Source organism: Panthera onca, chromosome B2, assembly GCF_046562875.1.
Source record: "Panthera onca isolate mPanOnc1 chromosome B2, mPanOnc1 haplotype 2, whole genome shotgun sequence".
Lineage (NCBI taxonomy): Eukaryota > Metazoa > Chordata > Mammalia > Carnivora > Felidae > Panthera > Panthera onca.
In genome coordinates this window covers 50,254,854-50,275,158 of record NC_138343.1, presented here as the reverse complement: position 1 = coordinate 50,275,158, position 20,305 = coordinate 50,254,854, and the positions used below count along the sequence as shown (strand labels likewise).

At 38.3% G+C, this 20,305-nt stretch overlaps 1 protein-coding gene across 2 annotated transcripts in view; it reads right to left on the bottom strand.

Moving 5' to 3' along the window:
- The window catches only part of FBXO9 (F-box protein 9), a 48,136-nt gene that overhangs the window by 17,999 nt on the left and 9,832 nt on the right, over nt 1–20,305 (bottom strand). For both annotated transcript variants that reach the window (XM_078447007.1, XM_078447006.1), the window contains 5 exons: nt 10,639–10,792; nt 6,130–6,189; nt 4,669–4,768; nt 1,355–1,485; nt 511–625 (listed from right to left, as the gene is read on the bottom strand). In XM_078447007.1, coding sequence (XP_078303133.1) covers nt 511–625; nt 1,355–1,485; nt 4,669–4,768; nt 6,130–6,189; nt 10,639–10,792 — 560 coding nt within the window. The remainder of the gene's footprint in view (nt 1–510; nt 626–1,354; nt 1,486–4,668; nt 4,769–6,129; nt 6,190–10,638; nt 10,793–20,305) is intronic.

The following is a 20,305-nucleotide window of genomic DNA, read 5'->3' as shown; positions in this document are numbered from 1 at the left end:
CGCGCCAGCAGGGGAGGTGCAGAGAGAGGGAGACACAGAATCCAAAGCAGGCTCCAGACTGAGCTGTCAGAACAGAGCCTGACACAGGACTCGAACCTGTGAACTACAAGATCATGACCTGAGTCAAAGTCAGACATTCAACCAACTGAGCCACCCAGGTACCCCTAAATCATTATCACTTAATGGGTTTAGAGTTATTCTGAAAATGACTTGAGTTTATTTTTCTAGTGCAATTTCTTTTCCAAATCAGCGAGACTAGCATGCAAACTACCCTGTGGAAGTAATGTGTGTGACTACCTCTGTTCTACGCAATAGTCTATACTCTGGAAACCTAGTGCATTCTACCTTTAAATGCTAAGTGGTTTGAGAAAATCACACAAATACAACTTAGGCCAAACTGTTCATTCTAAATTTTTACCCAGAACATCAATCAAGTTTTTTATCAAAACCAGCAAAAGACCATAATTTTTTTTCACCACTGCCCAAGTTGTTTTAAAACAGGTGAAGTACCTGGCACAGATATAGAATCCTCTGCACACCTGTGACAGCTGCTCTAATGATCTGAGATCCAAGTCACTAGACACCACCCATCGGAAGATGTACATCAGGACCTCCATTGGCAGCACTGCAAAAGAAACCAACCGTTCGGCGACTCTGTTATTGTACCATCTCATTCTCGGTGCAGGTAGCTCTCCGTACTCCCACACATTTGTGAATCACACCCTTAGTACTGCTCAGAGCTGTGCACGCGTGTATTTAATTATCCAAAAGTAATAATGGTTTCTAACATCAAGACACAAATCTTTGTTTTTTTCACTATAGAGCGAATCAGAAGTCACCTTTATAGAGCACCCTTTCCCTCAAAGGATCATTTTACCACCAAGATATATTAAAATACAAGTGTTAGAAAAATAGTCTGATACACACACACACACACACACACACATAAAATCCATATTCCATTCGCTAACACTAAAAACTTATTTTCATCTCCTTGAATCTGGAAAATCCCATAACTAATTAAATAACATTTAACATATGAAAAGAAAAACATTCATTTTTGAACATGTGCCTATCTCAGGCTAAAATGCCTGGTGACACCAATATTCCTCTAATTTTCTTGGACTGCTTCAACACCCTCTTAGATCTTCACTGAACCAAGTTGGACCTCCTTGAATTGTGCTACAAACTGCTTTCTACTTGAGGTTTTGCAAACAGTAATTGTAACTAGCTCTCCCAACATATCTTGAACTAAAGCAATTACCTGGCAAGTTATCTGACCTTGTAAGTCAGGAAACCTTAAATCTCTGGTGAAAGTGTGCCTCGCCGAGTTCTAACAACCTTGAACTCATACCTGATATGTGAGTCTGACTGCTCTCCAGCTCAGGCTGGCACAGTTTGAGCACAGACTCCTGAAACGTGAGCTGCTGCTGGAAGCAGGACAAGAGGTCTGCCATCTTGCTGTCGTCATCATTATCTTCCATGCTGAAAAAGGAGGGAGGTGAATAAACTAAGTGCCTCAGTCCACAACAGAGCTCAGAAACTGAGTTTTCATAGTAGTTTTAAAATCTGCTTCAGAAAAAGTCATCTAAAAGTAAACTATCTTTACTTTTTTGATTTGAAAAAAGTTTATTCTGCCTTGCAAAGGAGTATCATACCCAGTCTTTTGAAGGAAAAAGCAATTTTCATTCTCACCCAGGAAGAACTAGAATTCAGAGGGGCAGGGGCGTGCATGGGTGGCTCAGTCGGCTAAACGTCTGCTTGGTTTCAGCTCAAGTCATGGTCTCACAGTTTCGTGAGTTCAAGCCCATGATGGGCTCTGCTCTGACAGTGCAGAGGCTGCTTGGGATTCTCTGTCTCCCTCTCTCTCTGCCCCTCCCCAACTCATGCTGTCTCCATCTCTCTCTCAAAATAAATAAATAAAAAGAAAAAAAAAAAGAACTAGAATTTGGGATACAATTACTGACATTTAGTCCATTTTATTGTAGAGATTTCTTGAATTAGTGAAAAAGATCATTTCAAATGATTTAAAAAAACTTGTGTAAATATATTCCATACTAGTATGACTATACTCCATTCTAACTGGATAAAAATCAAACATACAGATGTCATCTGTGGTACTTACTTACCAAGGGTTTTGTAACAGATGTGCCTTATCACCCTACCTTACGAGAGGAAAATATGTAATTTAAAAAAATCTTAGCAGGGTCCACAAATCATCTACCAACATAAACAAATGTGCAGTTTAGAGTTCTGGGAAAAGAAAAAAAAACCTCTAGCTTTCCATTTTTGCTGAAATTAACCTTAAAAGTGATCAGACTACAAAAAGGCCTAGAGGAAGAGTGAAGTCAAAAGACCAGGAAAGGTTTATTATAATACAACAAAGGCACGTGTGGTTGAGGCCAGATGGACTCAAAGGCTTCTCTACTGACATTTCAGGGAAGGCAAGAAACCAAAACAAAGCCAGGAAAGAGACTTTCAGGGATTACTAGATCAGTAAGAAAACAAAAAAACAAAAGAACAGCTGTATCTTTAAAAAACCTTCATTGCATATGGGCTTGCAGAAAGGGATGGGACAGAAAAGAAATGCTTCTTTCATGTTTTAAGGCAACCTTTCTTAACAGTACCTATATCTATTCATAAAACTGGCTAAGAGCTAGGTCTAAATGACCACCTGAGTTTAAAGACGGTTTAAAAAAGTCCAAATGACTCATTTTGAATATGAACTATTTCACACTGGTAACTCTCACTTGGTGAACAATATACTATTAGCTTCAAAGTTCAAACACACAATTAAGACTGACTTCATTTGGATGTTTTTAATATCCAAAGCCTGTGTGTTAATACTGTAAGCAGTTAAAAAAACAGTGGCAATAAGTACATCATCCATAAGGGGAACTTAATTATTTCATGACAGAGGTAATATAATAATCATTACCAAAACATGATTTTCCTGTGTATTGCTCATTTTAAAAACCTGACATTCCCTGGAAATGCAAGCTGGTGCAGCCACTCTGGAAAATAGTATGGAGGTTCCTCAAAAAACTAAAAATAGGGGCGCCTGGGTGGCTCAGTCGGTTAAGTGTCCGACTTCAGCTCAGGTCATGATCTCGCAGTCCATGAGTTCAAGCCCCGCGTCGGGCTCTGTGCTGACTGCTCAGAGCCTGGAGCCTGTTTCAGATTCTGTGTCTCCCTCTCTCTGACCCTCCCCTGTTCATGCTCTGTCTCTGTCTCAAAAATAAATAAACGTTAAAAAAAAAAAAAAAAAAAAAAAAAAAAAAACCAACTAAAAATAGCACTACCCAGGACCCAGCAATGGCACTACTAGGCATTTATCCAAGGGATACAGGTGTGCTGTTTGAAAGGGACACGTGCACCCCCATGTTTATAGCAGCACTATCAACAATAGCCAAAGTATGGAAAGAGCCCAAATGTCCATCGATGGATGAACGGATAAAGAAGATGTGATATATATATACAATGGAGCATTACTCGGCAATCAAAAAGAATGACATCTTGCCATATGCAACTATGTGGATGGAACTGGAGGGTATTATGCTAAGTGAAATTAGTCAGAGAAAGACAAAAATCATGACTTCACTCATATGAGGACTTTAAGAGGTAAAACAGATGAACATAAGGGAAGGGAAACAAAAAGAATATAAAAACAGGGAGAGGGACAAAACAGAAGAGATTTATAAATATGGAGAACAAACAGAGGGTTACTGGAGGGGTTGTGCATGGGGGGATGGGCTAAATGGGTAAGGGGCACTAAGGAATCTACTCCTGAAATCATTGTTGCACTAGATGCTAACTAATTTGGATGTAAATTTAAAAAATAAAAAAATAAAACAAGTTAAAAAAAAACCAAAAACCTGACATTCTCTAATGGGTACAGACACTCCTCCCTTCTCATTTCAGCAAATTAAGCTTTTAATGATGGATTAAGCCAAAAACAGTTTTATAGAATTGTTTTGCAAATAGCTTCAAAAGTACTGGTTTAAAATTCTCTTGAGCTCTGTCCATATAAAACTATCAATGCCACTTCATGACTTTCCTGCAAGTGGCATCTGTCCAAAGAAACAGTTTCTTTCCTGTACCTGTGCTTTTAAGCAAATGTTACAGTCTCAATGTCCTCCTAGACACCTTAAAAGAATAATAAAGTCCTGTTATAATTCAGCATTTTCTTAATAAAATGAAAAAACTTTTTTTAAAAAAATGTATAGCTTCTAACATATAAAAAAGGAGAAAGACTAGTTTGATGAAACCCCGTGTACACATCACCCAATTTCGACGATTATTAACATTTTGTCAACTTTGGCCTATTACATTTTAATAGGTTTGACTTTTTAAAACAGGTTTCAGAAAGCTGAAATGTGTCTTTTAATTTACTTTCAATAATCACTGGTTTTACTTAAAAAACAAAACAAAAAACTCTTGTTACCTTGTCTTCGTTATATCTGCCTAAAATGTGCATTTCTATATTTTAATCTTAGTATTTCCCTAACTAAAAAAAATTCTACAACTGTATAAACAAGTCTTTATACTAAAGACTATATAATTCAACAGAATTACCACCATCTTCTTATCATGTTAAGAGTCAACAGGGCAAAGATGCTTAACTTTAACAAACTCTATGTATTACTGTCTATCGAATTATATACGCACTAGCTGTTTCCAACGCCATCACCATCTGGAGACCGGGTATAAGTAATCTTGAACTCTATATCAGGTACAAGTTGCATAGCCCTACGATAAAACTTGATGGCTAAAAGAAGAAATAAAGCTAAATTAGCTATGACCGCACATTTTTGTCATTTCCTTTACCTGTAACTGTGGTTTAATTTGGTAACTTTCTTTACAAAGAGCCAAATTCCTTTTTTTCTGTATGCAATAGTTCAATGAACAAACTTATTTCCAAACCTCACTACTCAGAAGTAACCTTTCCTTTTTCTAAAGCTAACACATTATACAGGCTTAAGGATGCTGTATTTCATTCACTCTTCGCTTTTTCCCACATTTTCCCTCAGCCTCTTAAGCATTGTTAGAAGTGATCTTAAGTGGTTGTCTTTCTTGGGCTTTGAAAAAGCAATTGTTGTAGCCCCAAGAAAAACACTTTTAAGCAACCTTTTCTTTCTAGGTTGCAGAGTTGAGGATAATCAAATGCTTCCTACTAGGTAGAATAAAGAGGTTTTTTTGAATTTAACCTTCAAATCCAACTTCCTTTAATCAAGCTATTATTTAGCTAAATAACCTTTAAAAGCTACTTTTTTATGAAGTTCCTGGCCAGGTGGTTTAGAGCTGTAATACTTAGTAATCTCTCCCACAAAGCTATACCAACAGAACTTGAGACTTCAAAAGCCTACCAGCTCTTTTTCCCTTAGATGGAGTCTATTCAATTCAATATATTCTGCTGTGTTCTATCACTCTGGGTGAATTACTATACACTAAGTGGAAATGGGACTCACAAACTAATGAAGACTGTAGAGGGCTTTCACCATTTGGGCTCTTTTAATATCTCAGGGTAAAAATATCGCTAGAAGAAATGTGCAAATAAAATGCAGTAATCCTGAAAATGTTATTTTTGGGGCATTTTCAAATAATTAAAGCAAAGCATCTTTCCCACACCCCAATTATCAGCTTTACTTTCACAAAATGGAAGCCTACTTACATGCCTAATACAGTAAAATGCCCCATCACTTTATTTATGCATTTCTAATGGATTAATAAGAGACAATTAAAGCTGACAATTATTCCTTTGTGTAAATGTAAATTAGAAGATAGGTTCTTGAAACTATCTTTTATATTCTCCTCCTCTGAAGTCATTTTCATCCATAAAAGAATACCCTGTTTTTAAATGAGAAACAATTATTTTTAAGACTTTAATAATGAAGAATTAATAAATAGTAAAACCTAAATGTAGACCAATATGATGATGTGTCACAGCAATATTCTGGAAAATGTTACACAGAAATATAATTTTTAGTTTTGATTTGTTAAAAAACAATTTCAAATATAAGGTGACTGATGTTTATATACCAAATATAGTCTAGTTAAAAAAAGAATTGGTCAATAAGAGCTGTTATTCAGAAATGTCATGACCATATGATCCTGGGCCCTGAGTTTTACCTTCATAGAGAGCTCCATTCTGTTCTTCTTCTACTGCTTTTAGGAAGAGTTCTCGAGCCTATAAAAATAGTGAAATGCAATTTTTGAAAGTCTGTATTAAAAATGAGTATGCATGTGGGAATGCAAGCTGATGCAGCCACTCTGGAAAACAGTATGGAGGTTCCTCCAAAAACTAAAAATAGAACTACCCAGAACCCAGCAATGGCACTACTAGGTACTTATCCAAGGGATACAGGTGTGCTGTTTCGAAGGGACAGAGGCACGCCCATGTTTATAGCAGCACTATCAACAACAGCCAAAGAATGGAAAGAGCCCAAATGTCCATCAGTGGATGAATGGGTAAAGAAGATGTGGTATATATATACAATGCAGTATTACTCGGCAATCAAAAAGAAGGAAATCTTGCCATTTGCAAATATATGGATGGAACTGGAGGGTATTATGCTAAGCGAAATTAGTCAGAGAAAGACAAATATCCTACGACTTCACTCATATGAGGACTTTAAGAGACAAAACAGATGAACATAAGGGAAGGGAAACAAAAATAATATAAAAACAGGGAGGGTTGGGGCACCTGGGTGGTTTGGTCGGTTAAGCGTCCGACTTCGGCTCAGGTCATGATCTCACGGTCCGTGAGTTCGAGCCCCGCATTGGGCTCTGTGCTGACAGCTCAGAGCCTGGAGCCTGTTTCGGATTCTGTGTCTCCCTCTCTCTCTGCCCCTCCCTTGTTCATGCTCTGTCTCTGTCTCAAAAATAAATAAACGTTTAAAAAAAAAATTAAAAAGAAAAAAAAAACAGGGAGGGGGACAAAACAGAAGAGACTCATAAATATGGGGAACAGGGTTATGGGAGGGCTTGTGGGAGGGGGGATGGGCTAAACGGGTAAGGGGCACTAAGGAATCTACTCCTGAAATCTTTGTTGCACTAGATGCTAACTAATCTGGATGTAAATCTAAAAAAATAAAAAAATAAAACAAATTAAAAGATAATAAATTAATTAAAGCCACTTTATTTAATAATAAAAAAAATGAGTATGCATGGCAGAAGGGCAGTCTTGCCAACAAATAGTGCCAGAACAATTGGACATCCACAGGCAAAGTAATGAACTGTGACTTAAACCTCACATCTTACATAAGAATTAACTCAAGGGGCGCCTGGGTGGCTCAGTCAGTTGAGCGTCCGACTTCAGCTCAGGTCATGATCTCACGCTCTGTGAGTTCAAGCTCCGCGTCGGGCTCTGTGCTGATAGCTCAGAGCCTGGAGCCAGCTTCAGATTCTGTGTCTCCCCCTCTCTCTGCCCCTCCCCTGCTCATGCTCTGTCTCTGTCTCAAAAAAAATTTTTTTTAATTAAAAAAAAAAAAAAAAGAATTAACTCAAAAATGGATCACAGACTTAAATGTAAAATATAAAACTTTCAACTTTTAGGGAAAAAAAAATCTTGGAGATTTATGGCTGGGCAGACAGTTCTTATACTCAATTCCCAAAGCATAATCCATAAAAGGAAAGGATGATAAACTGGATCTCATCAAAATTAAAAACTTTTGCTCTGTGAAATACCCTGAGGATGCAAATACAAGCTACAAGCTGAGAGAAAGCATTTAAAAGCCACGTATTCCTGAATGTGAGACAGGAAACCATCAAAACCTTAGAGGAGAAAGCAGGAAAAGACCTCTCTGACCTCAGCCGTAGCAATCTCTTACTCGGCACATCCCCAAAGGCAAGGGAATTAAAAGCAAAAGTGAATTACTGGGACCTTATGAAGATAAAAAGCTTCTGCACAGCAAACAACCAACAAAACTAAAAGGCAACCAACGGAATGGGAAAAGATATTTGCAAATGACACATCGGACAAAGGGCTAGTATCCAAAATCTATAAAGAGCTCATCAAACTCCACACCCGAAAAACAAATAACCCAGTGAAGAAATGGGCAGAAAACATGAATAGACACTTCTCTAAAGAAGACATCCGGATGGCCAACAGGCACATGAAAAGATGTTCAACGTCGCTCCTTATCAGGGAAATACAAATCAAAACCACACTCAGATATCACCTCACGCCAGTCAGAGTGGCCAAAATGAAGAAATCAGGAGACTATAGATGCTGGAGAGGATGTGGAGAAACAGGAACCCTCTTGCACTGTTGGTGGGAATGCAAATTGGTGCAGCCACTCTGGAAAGCAGTGTGGAGGTTCCTCAGAAAATTAAAAATAGACCTACCCTATGACCCAGCAATAGCACTGCTAGGAATTTATCCAAGGGATACAGGAGTACTGATGCATAGGGGCACCTGTACCCCAATGTTTATAGCGGCACTCTCAACAATAGCCAAATTATGGAAAGAGCCTAAATGTCCATCAACTGATGAATGGATAAAGAAATTGTGGTTTATATACACAATGGAATACTACGTGGCAATGAGAAAAAATGAAATATGGCCTTTTTTAGCAACATGGATGGAACTGGAGAGTGTGATGCTAAGTGAAATAAGCCATACAGAGAAAGACAGATACCATATGGTTTCACTCTTATGTGGATCCTGAGAAACATAACAGAAACCCATGGGGGAGGGGAAGGAAAAAAAAAAAAAAAAAAAAAAAAAAAGAGGTTAGAGTGGGAGAAAGCCAAAGCATAAGAGACTGTTAAAAACTGAGAACAAACTGAGGGTTGATGGGGGGTGGGAGGGAGGGCAGGGTGGGTGATGGGTATTGAGGAGGGCACCTTTTGGGATGAGCACTGGGTGTTGTATGGAAACCAATTTGACAGTAAATTTCATATATTAAAAAATAAAAAAAATAAAAAAAATTAAAAAAAAATAAAAAAAAAAAAATAAAAGCCACGTATTCAACAAAGGACTGTATTTAGAATGCATAAAGAACCCTCAAAAACTTAACAGTCAAAACACAAGCAATACAATTAGAAAAGACAACATATTGTACAGAGAGGATATAAAGATGGCAAACAGCACATGAAAAGGTATTCAACATCATTAGCCATCAGGGAAATACAAATTAAGATCACAATGAAGTATCACTACATACTTATCAGAATAGCTAAAACTAAAAAGTAACGACAACACCAAGGGCTGACAAGGATGTGGAGACCGTGGGCCACTCATACATTGCTGCAGGGAACATAAAATGGTACAGACACCCTAGAAAACAACTGGGCAGTTTCTTTTAATCAAACAGGCACTTACCATACAACCCAGCAATTGCACTGTTAGGCCAGAAAAATGAAAACTTACATTCATGCAAAAACCTGTACATGAATATTCATAGCTGCTCTATTAATAGCCAAAAACTAGAAACAACCCAAATGTCCTTCAGCCGATGAATAACCAAATTGGGGTATACCATACCGTGCAATACTACTGAGCAAAAAAAGGGAACAAACTACCATTACACACAAACATGGATAGATCTCAGGGGAATTATGCTGAGTGAAAAAAGCCCACCTCAGAAGGTTATACACTAGATGATTCCATTTATACAATATCTTTTGAGTATCAAAATGATAGGAATGGAGATTAGTGATTGCCAGGGGTTATGAATGGTCAGGGGAGGGGGGAAGGGTACAACTATAAAGGTGTTGACAGAGAGAGCCCTGTGGTGCCAACAGTTCTTTATCTTGATCATGGTGGTGGTTAAAGGAAGCTACACATGTAATAAAACTGCATAGAACTATTTACATACATACATACATACATACATACATACAAAGAAGTGCTTATAAATTTGAGAGGTCTGAATAAGCTCTGTGCATTGAACCAACGTCTATTTCCTAGTTTTTGATATTGTACTATAGCTATGTAAGATGTCGCCAACACGGGACCTCCCTATACCTGTTTCTGTAACTGTTTCAAAATAAAAAAACAAAACAAATATGGAAGTTTTTAGTTATCATGGTAATTTCAATTATTTACTGGCAAATCACTTGTAAGAAAAATTGATGTAAAGATGATAGCCTCTATGGAATAGGAAAAATGGAAAGCGTGCTGTGCCTAGTTCATGTAAGTAGCAGCATTCAAAATTTTTTCAGTGTGAGCACTTTCAAAATTTTCCAGAATAAGGAAATAATTAATGCATCATTATACATCTGTTCAACACAAATTTTAACAAAATACTGCATTAAGACCTTTGCAAAGGTATTAACATTTGAACAAGTTTTTTCTCTTTTAGTGCTTCTGCTAATAAATTCAGAGGCATCAATCTTTTAGAAACCAAATGGATCTCAGGGATCTATAAATTGCCAACGACAGTTCCACGAACATAGTGTACCTCCAGAAAGAAGCCCATGAATGGTGGTATCATCCAAAGTACCTAGAAGCAGAAGTGAAGGATGGACATACTGGTATACTTTCACACATGAGGAAAAGTTTTGTTATAATTATAAGTTATGTGCTTATTTCACCAGAATACAACTATAATGATCACTTGCTTAAGACCACGCAAATTCTCATGTGCAACTGGAAAAAAAGTTACTTTGTCACAATGTCCATAATACTTAACTTTTCTTCCTTTGCCAGTTCTTGCTTTCCTTTGGTGTCTGCTTTCAGTAAAGAGCCTTTTGCTGCTGCTCTACAAGGCCGAGTTTCTAAATTGCTAGAGCCTACACCTGGAGCAAGTTCAAACATCCACTGAGCTCGAAACATCTGGAGTTGTGCCTAAGGAAGGAAAAAGTACTTTAGGATTCATTAAGGAAGAGTAGCTTAGCTCTGAACAATTTATCAACAGGTCCAACATCAATTTCCATATAAATAATAGAAGACTAGAAAACATGGTCTTTTAAGTTACTAATATCCATTCGACACGTTATTTTCTAAGATAATGTTCTGCTTAAATCTTTAAAAAAATTATGAAGAGTCACCTAAGTTTGTCTATATAGGAAAAATCTAATGGTATCAGAAAACCAAATTCTGTTGAGCTGAAAAGAGAGGCCATCACCTAGGGGCTGAACTTAGAAGCTTTCAAACATTTGTTACCTGGAATACATCATCTACTCGATATGAAAAGTGCTGTTAAAAACTCTCTAGTTGAACCTAAAACCTTTCTTTCAATAGCCATTCTCTTTTTTAAAAAGGAACTATTGGGGCGCCTGGGTGGCGCAGTCGGTTAAGCGTCCGACTTCAGCCAGGTCACGATCTCGCGGTCCGTGAGTTCGAGCCCCGCGTCAGGCTCTGGGCTGATGGCTCGGAGCCTGGAGCCTGTTTCCGACTCTGTGTCTCCCTCTCTCTCTGCCCCTCCCCCGTTCATGCTTTGTCTCTCTCTGTCCCAAAAATAAATAAAAAACGTTGAAAAAAAAAAAAAAAAAAAAGGAACTATTTTCTCTTATATATGTAATAGGAATTTTTAAATACAGAAAAAAAGTGAAGTTCCCATTTGTGGTAGACTGCTGTGCTGCCCAGATCCCTTTAGGAATGAAGGCACTGATGAGCCCACCTGCTGGGACTAATACAGAAACAGCCCCCAGCTAGCTGTCAGCCCTTTCAGGTATTGCCTCAGCAAGATTACACCCCTTCCCAGGCAATCCCTACCCAATGACTACCAATGGCTATTAAGTCTGAAAGGCTCTGGTTCCTCCATTCTGAGAACTACAGAATTGACTAAGGCCAATTCTTCCCTCCCTCTCCCTTCCATAGGTGTTGATCCCAAAAGCACTCCCCAGTAAACCTCCCTCATCATAATCTCCACCTTCAAGTCTGCTCTCTGGGAACCCAACTGGCAATGTCCCTCGTCCCAAAGAAGACCATTATCAACAGGACTGTGTATACTATTCCTAGTTTTTTTTGAAGAGGCATATATAAAATACATGTTTTTAAAATAATTTTTCTTGCCATTCTGTTTTAGTTCCCACCCTCCTACTTCTAACCCAAAACACATATACCTCTAACCTATAGAGTCTTCAGTAGCACTGAATGTCTATTAGATGACACATTTCATATAAGTTATCACAAAGTTTTAAATTCAGTAAGATATATTTATCTAATTACAATGAACATTTTTCTATTTCAGTGCACAAGGATTTACCCCATCCTTTTCAATGACTACAGTGTATTTCACTGTTTGAATTCACCATTACTTAACACAAGTGATGGATATTTATGGTTTTATTCAATTTTTTCATAAAACTGTTGTAAAAAAACATTTTTGTACATATGTATGTACTCAGTTTACTCATTATTTTCTTAAGATTAATTTTCTGCAATGTATGTTTTTCATTTTGTTCCATCTTGTTAGTCTGTCCCCCCAAAAAGTCGTAGCAGCTTATACATCATGTGCACTGGTTAAGTGTTCTCCAAGACTGAACAACAATGGGCATTGTTCACCAATCTGATTGTTTTAAGAAAACACCAGTGTAGATCCAATTTGTATTTTAAAAACTATGAGACCAATAATCTCTTCAAATATTTAATAGCTATTTGTATTATTTTTCCATTAGCTATCCATTCATATCTATCTTGTGTCCCTCTTACTAATTTATAAGGATGTTCCATATACTGAGAGTGGGTATCAATCATCTGCCTATATGTGGTAAATAGTTTTTCTAGCTGATCATTTCTCTTGAATATATGTTTCTTCTACATATAGGTTTTAACTTTTAGGTGGTCAAATCCATCAATCTTTATAAGGTGATGGGTTTTGAGTTATGCCTTATATTTTGTTCTGTTTTTTTGTTTCTATTTTTAAGTAGGCTCCACACCCAGCATGAAGCCCAATGCAGGGCTGGAGCTCACAACCTTGAGATCAAGACCTGAGCTGAGATCAAGAGTCAGACACTTAACTGACTGAGCCACCCAGGCACCATGAGTTATGCCTTATTTTGAACACTTTAAACTCATAAATCAAACTATGTAACAGCAATTATTGTCATTTTCAACATGAGTACTCAGAATTTTCCAGAAGGAAATAATTAATGTATTATATATTTTGTTCAATGCAGAATATTATAAAATACTGCATTAAGATCCTTGCAAATGTTAACATTTGAACAAGTTTTCCTCTTTTGGGTTTCTGTTAATAAACTGAGAGGCCAAGTGAAACTCCAGGGTCCATAAATTACCAACAAGAGTTTCATGAAGATAGTGTACCTATAGGAAAGAAGCCCATGAGGAGTGGGGGTATCATCCAAAGTACCTAGAAGTAGCAGTAAGGGATGGATAAACTGGTTCTGCTGTTTGTGGACGATGGTAAGTGGGAGGATCCTGAGCTCACCTCCTCTAATGGACACACCAAGACAACAAGTATATCTACTGCAATTAATTCTAAAAATGACCTGAAGATGCAGAACAGATCTTCCACAGCTAGTTGGAGAGAGAAGGACACATTGAAAAGGGTAGGAAGAACAGAGACACAGTTGGAAACCAAATCCCCAGGGTAATTAACCTCTAACAGGAGGGATATCGCAAGCACAGAGGAGCAAGGGGATCACCCCACAGCAAGCACTCCCAGCCCTGGGAAGATGAGTCCTCATAACATCTGGCTTTAAAAATCCTGAGGCCTAACTCCTGGAGAGTTAAGAGAACTACTGGATGAGTCTCCACCCTTAAAGGGCCAGCACACTAAAAACCCTACCAGCAAATCGCACAGAAGCAGCACTTTGAAAGTGCCTAGGGTATGCATGAAAGTATTTATTAATTAATGCCAGGACATGTGCCAAAGATGCAGGTACCTGCAGGAGAGTTCTCCTGGAACAAAAGTGCTAATGGGTGCCATTTTTCTTCCCTCCCCCAGTCTGAAGAGCTAGAGACATGCAAGAAGCAAATTCTAACACTATCCGTCTCCCTTGCTAACACTTGTGTGCCCGGCAGCTGCATTTCCCTGTAGACCTCCCGTCGAAAATAGTTACATTTTTCTCCCGTTGAAAATAGCTACAGCCGGCAGGCAGCCCTGGGCAGGACCAGCACCCCTCCAAAGTGACTCCTTTCGTGGGAATGGAGGGAGATACCCCACAAAAATAACACTTCAATTCCTGCAGCCAGGATCTTAGCTGGCTGTGCTGCGAGAAGCCGTGCCCTTTGGTGTGCCTGCAGCTGTCAGTAGCAGTTAATTGCAGACAGCCAACATGAGGACTGACTCCACCAACTGTAAAGTCTATAGCAGCTACAGTCGGGCATCTAACAGCACCAAGAGCAAAACCCGTCCAGTGCACCTATAGCAAACAGCAGATTACTGAAACCAGCTGGACCTGGAACACTCCAACCTATCAGTATGCCCATATCAATCACAGCTCAGCCACAACAGGAGGGCACAAACAGCCCACACAGAGGACACTCATGGGACTGCCTGGTTCTGGTGACCAGGGGATTGAGCTACAGAGCATCTCAGAACCTCTTCTATACAAGGCCACTACTTTAATGTTTTTTTTTTCAGAGAGAGAGAAAGAGAGAGAGCGCACGCGCGCGCGCGCACACACACACACACACACACACACACACACACACACACAAGCAGGGGACGGGCAGAGAGAGGGAGACAGAGGATCCAAAGAGGCTCTGAGCTGTCAGCACAGAGCCAGACACAGGGGTTTAAGCCCGCGAATTGCGAGATCATGACCTAAGGCAAAGTTGGATGCTCAACCGACTGAGCCACTCAGACTTCCCAAGGCCACTACTTCAAGACTAGGACATGTAGCTGACCTATCTAACACAGAGAAACAGAGACAAAACGAGGAGACAGAGAAAAATGTCCCAAATGAAAGAACAAGACAAAAATCACCAAAAAAAAGAGCTAAATGAAACCAAGATAAGCAATATGCCTAATAAAGAGTTCAAAGTAATGGTCATAAAGATACTCAACAGGGGCACCTCAACTAAGCGTCCGACTTCAACTCAGGTCATGATCTCACAGCTTGTGAGTTTAAGCCTCGCGTTGGGCTCTGTGCTGACAGCTCAGAGCCTAGAGCCTGCTTTGGATTCCGTCTCTGTCTCTCTCTGTCCCTCCCCTGCCCATGCACCATCTATCTGTCTGTCTCTCTCTCATATAAATACTTAGAAAATAAATAAATAAAGATACTCAACAGACTTATAAGTGTATGAACTCAGTGAGAACTTCAACCAAGAGATAGAAAATATAAAAAAGAATGAATCAGGGGTGCCTGGATGGCTCAGTCGGTTAAGCGTCCGACTTCAGCTCAGGACATGATTTCATGGTTCATGGGTTTGAGCCCTGCAGTGGGCTCTCTGCTGTCAGTGCAGAGCCTACTTCGGATCCTCTGCCTTCCTCTCTCTCTGTAGCCCCCACTGCTTGCGTGCGCTCTCTCAAAAATAAATAAACATTAAAAAAAAAAAAAGAACCAAAAAGAGCTGAAAAACTCAGTAACTGAAATGCAAAATACATTAGAGGGAATAGCAGATTAGAGGACACAGAAGAATGGGTCAGTGATGTAATGAAAAGCAACCAAGCCAAACGGAAAAAAAGAGAAATATTAAAAAATGAGAACAGTTAAGGGACCTTTGTAACATCATCAAGTGTAATATTATTTGCATTATAGGGGTCCCAGAAGGAGACAGAGAGACACAAAACTTACTTGAAGAATAATAGCTGAAAAGTTCCCGAATCTGGAATGGGAAACAGATATCCAAGTCGAGAAAGCACATATTGCCCCAACAAGATGAACCCAAGGAGGTCCACACAAAGACACATATTAAAAACGGCAAAAAGTAATGATGAAGAGAGAATCTTAAAAACATCAAAACAAAACAGTTACATACAAGAGAAACCCCATAAGGTTATCAACTGATTTTTCAGCAGAAACTTTACTAGAGGCTAGAAGGGAGTGGTATGCTCTATTCAAAGTGCTGAAAGCAGGGGGGCCTGGGTGGCTCAGTCAATTAAGCCTCCAGCTCTTGATTTTGGCTCAAGTCATGATCTTGTGGTCATGAGATTGAGCCTCTTATCAGGCTCTGCACTGGGTGTAGAGTCTTCTCGAGATTCTCTCTCTCTCACTCGTCCTTTGCCTCTCCTGCACTCGTGCTCTCTCTCAAAAAAATAAAAAAATTAATTAATTAATTAAAAATTTAAAAAAAAAGTGCTAAAAGGGAAAAACCTACAACCAAGAATACTCTACTCAGCAAGGCTATTACTCAGAATAGAAGAGATAAAGAGTTTTCCAGACCAAAAAAAGAGTTAAAGAAATTCATCACCACTAAACCAGCCTTACAACAAATGTTAAAGAGAATCCTTTAAGTGAAAAGGAAAGGCCATAACTAGAAGATACTGATAGAAAAAAAATGCACCAGTAAAAGCAAACATAGTTAAGGCAGTAGATGAATCACTTATGAAGCCAGAATGGAGGTTAAACAATAAAAGTGATAAAATCAATCGTACCTATAAAAAAAATTAGTCATGGGATACACAAACTAAAAAGATGTAAAATATGGCATCATATGCAAAAAGCAGGGGACAGGGAATGAAGATTTAGTGCTTTTAGAAAGTGTTTGAACTTGGGGGGCCTGGGTGGCTCAGTCGGTTAAGGATCTGACTTTGGCTCAGGTCATGATCTTGCGGTTTGTGAATTCGAGCCCAATGTCAGGCTCTTTGCTGACAGTCACAGCCTGCAGCCTGCTTCAGATGCTGTGTCTCTCCCTCTCTCTACCCCTCCCATGCTTATGCTCTCTCTGTCTCTCAATAATAAATAAATATTAAAAAAATAATAATAATTTTTTAAGTATTTGAATTTATATAACTATCAATTTAATATAGACTGGCACAAACATAGGATATGATATACAAACCCCCTGGTAACCACAAATGAAAAAACCATAATAGACACACAAAAAATAAAGAGTAAGGAATCCAAACATAACATTAAAGAAAGCCATCAATCACAAGAGAGCAAGAAAACAGGAAAAAAGAGAGAAAATACAAAAACCCCAAAACAATTAACAAAATGGCAATAAGAATATACCTAACAACAAGTACTTTAAATGTAAATGGACTAAATGCTCTACCGAAAATACAGGGTGGTTAATGGTAAAAGACCCACCACCTATATGCTGCCTACAAGAGACTGACTTACAAGAGACTCACTTCAGAGTCTGGAAGATGGCAGCAGAGTGGGAGGACTCTAGGATCACCTCATCCCACAAATACAACTAGATAACTATCAAATCATCCTAAATACTCCAGAAATTGAGCCGAAGACTGGCAGAACAAGCTCCACAACTATGAAGAAGAAGCCACACAGAAGAAAGTAGGAAGTGCTACAGACACAGTGTGGAAGATAAACAGATGGTGGCCACTGCAGTGGGGAGGGAGCCCCGGTTGTGGAGAAGGGCAAGAGGCAGAGTAACAAACAGGGGAGAGCACAGAGTGGACACCTACTACCTAACTTGCTTATACCAAACCCCAGCACCCCATGCTCCAGAGAAATGGGTTCAAAATCAAATGGCCATCAACTTAATATAGACTGCTATATGCAGAAGAGGTTATAAACAAACCTAATGGTAATCAAAGATCAAAAACCACTAATAAATATATAAAGAATAAAGAGAAAGAAATCTAATGTATCATTAAGAAAACCAACAAACCATCAGACAGACAAAAAAGGATCTGAAAAAAATCTTCAGAAACCACCAAAGAAAATATAAAATGGCAATAAATACTTATCAATAATTACTTTGAATGTAATAAACACTCCAATCAAAATGCACAGGGTGACAGAATGGATAAAAAAACTAGACCCATCAATATGCTGCCTACAAGAGATGCATTTGACACCTAAAGACACCTGCAGATTAAAAGCGAGGGGATGGAGAAACATCTATCATGCTAACAAACGTCAAAAGAAAGCTGGAGTAGCAATACTTCTGTAGGACAAAGTAGACATTAAAACAAAGACTATCACAACAGCAAAAGACGGACAGTGCATAATATTAAAGGGAGAATCCAAAAAGAAGATATAACAATTGTAAATATCTATGCACCCAACGCAGAACACCCAAATACATAAAACAGATAATAACAAACATAAAGGAACGAATCAATAATAGAATACTAGGAGGGGACTTTAACACTCCATTTACACCAATGGACAGATTTAAACAGAAAATCAAAAAGATGGTTTTGAATGACACACTGGAACAGATAGACTTAACAGATATACCTTAATATTCCATCCTAAAACAGCAGAATACAGATTCTTTTCAAGTGCACAAGGAACATTTTCTGGAAAGATCACATATTAGCCCACAAGACTCAACAAATGCAAGAAGAGTGAAGCCATACTGTTTCTGACCATAACACTACGAAACTAGAAGTCAACCACAAGAAAAAATCTGGAAAGACCAAAATACAGGGAGGTTAAATAACATAATACCAAACAATGAATGAATCAACCTGGAAATAAAAGAAGAAATTAAAAAGTATATGGAAACAAATGAAAATTAAAACACAACAGTCCAAAACCTTTGGAAAACAGCAAAAACAGTTCTAAGAGGGAAGTTTATAGCAATACAGGTCACCTCAAGATCTCAAATAAACAACCCAACCTTATACATAAAGGAGCTAGAAAAAGAACAAACAAAACCTAAAACCAGAAGGAAGGAAATAATAAAGATTAAAGCAGAAATAAATGTTATAGAAACTAAAAAAAAATAGAACAGATCAATGAAACCAAGAGCTGCTTCTTTGAAAACAAAATCCATACAGTTGATAAACCTGTAGCCAGACTTATCAAAGAGAGAGAGAAAGAGAGAGAAAGGACTCAAATAAATACAACTGCAAATTGAAGGAAAGCTGAAAGAAATTTAATCAGTAATGAAAACCTTTCAACAAAAGTCCCAGAGCAGATGGCTTCATAGGCAAATTCTACCAAACATTTAAAGAAGAGTTAATATCCATCCTTCTCAAACTGTTCCAAAAAATAGAAGAGGAAGAAAAACTTCCAAATTCATTCTATGAGGCCAGCATTACCCTGATAACACCACCACTAAAAAAGAGAAGTACAGGCCAATATCCCTGATGAACATAGATGCAAAAATCCTCAACAAAATACTAGCAAACTGAATCCAACAATACATTTAAAAAAAATAATTCACCATGATCAAGTAGCATTTAATTCTGGGTTGCAAGCATGGTTTAATACTTGCAAGTCAATCAACATAATACATAATATCAATAAGAACCATGTAATCATTTCAATTGATGCAGAAAAAGCATTTGACAAAGTACCACACCCATTCATGATAAAAACCCCAACAAAATAGGTATAGAGGGAACATACATCAACATAATAAAGGCCATATATTTAAAACGCACAGCTATATGTATATGGTCAACTGATCTTTGACAAAGCAGGAAAGAATAGCCAATGGGAAAAAGACTCTTCAATAAATGGTTTTGGGAAAACTGGACAGCAACATGCAAAAGAATGAAAATGGACCACTTTCTTACATCATACACAAAAATAAATTCAGAATAAAGACCTAATGTGAGACCAAAACCATAAAAACCCTAGAAAAGAGCACAGACAGTAATTTCTCTGACACTGGCCATAGCAACTTTTCTAGATAGGTCTCCTGAGGCAAGGGAAACAAAAGCAAAAATAAACTATTGGAGGGGCGCCTGGGTGGCGCAGTCGGTTAAGCGTCCGACTTCAGCCAGGTCACGATCTCGCGGTCTGTGAGTTCGAGCCCCGCGTCAGGCTCTGGGCTGATGGCTCGGAGCCTGTTTCCGATTCTGTGTCTCCCTCTCTCTCTGCCCCTCCCCCGTTCATGCTCTGTCTCTCTCTGTCCCAAAAATAAATAAAAAACGTTGAAAAAAAAAATTAAAAAAAAAAAAAAAATAAACTATTGGAAGACTCTGTCAAAATAAAAACCTGCACAGCAAAGGAAACAATCAAACTAAAAGGCAACCTACTGAATAGAGAAGATATCTGCAAATGACATGTTTGATTAAGGGCAAGTATCCAAAATCTATAAAGAACTGATACAATTCAACATCTAAAAACTAATCTAACTAAAAATGCGCAGAAGACATGAACAGACATTTTTCGAAAGACACACAAATGGCCAACAAACACATGAAAAGATGCTCAACATCACTCATCATCAGGGAAATGCAAATCAAAACCACGATGAGATATCACCTCATACCTGTCAGAATGGCTCAAATCAACAACACAAGGTGTTGGCAAGGATGTGGAGAAAAAGGAATCCTCCTGCATTTCTGGTGGGAAT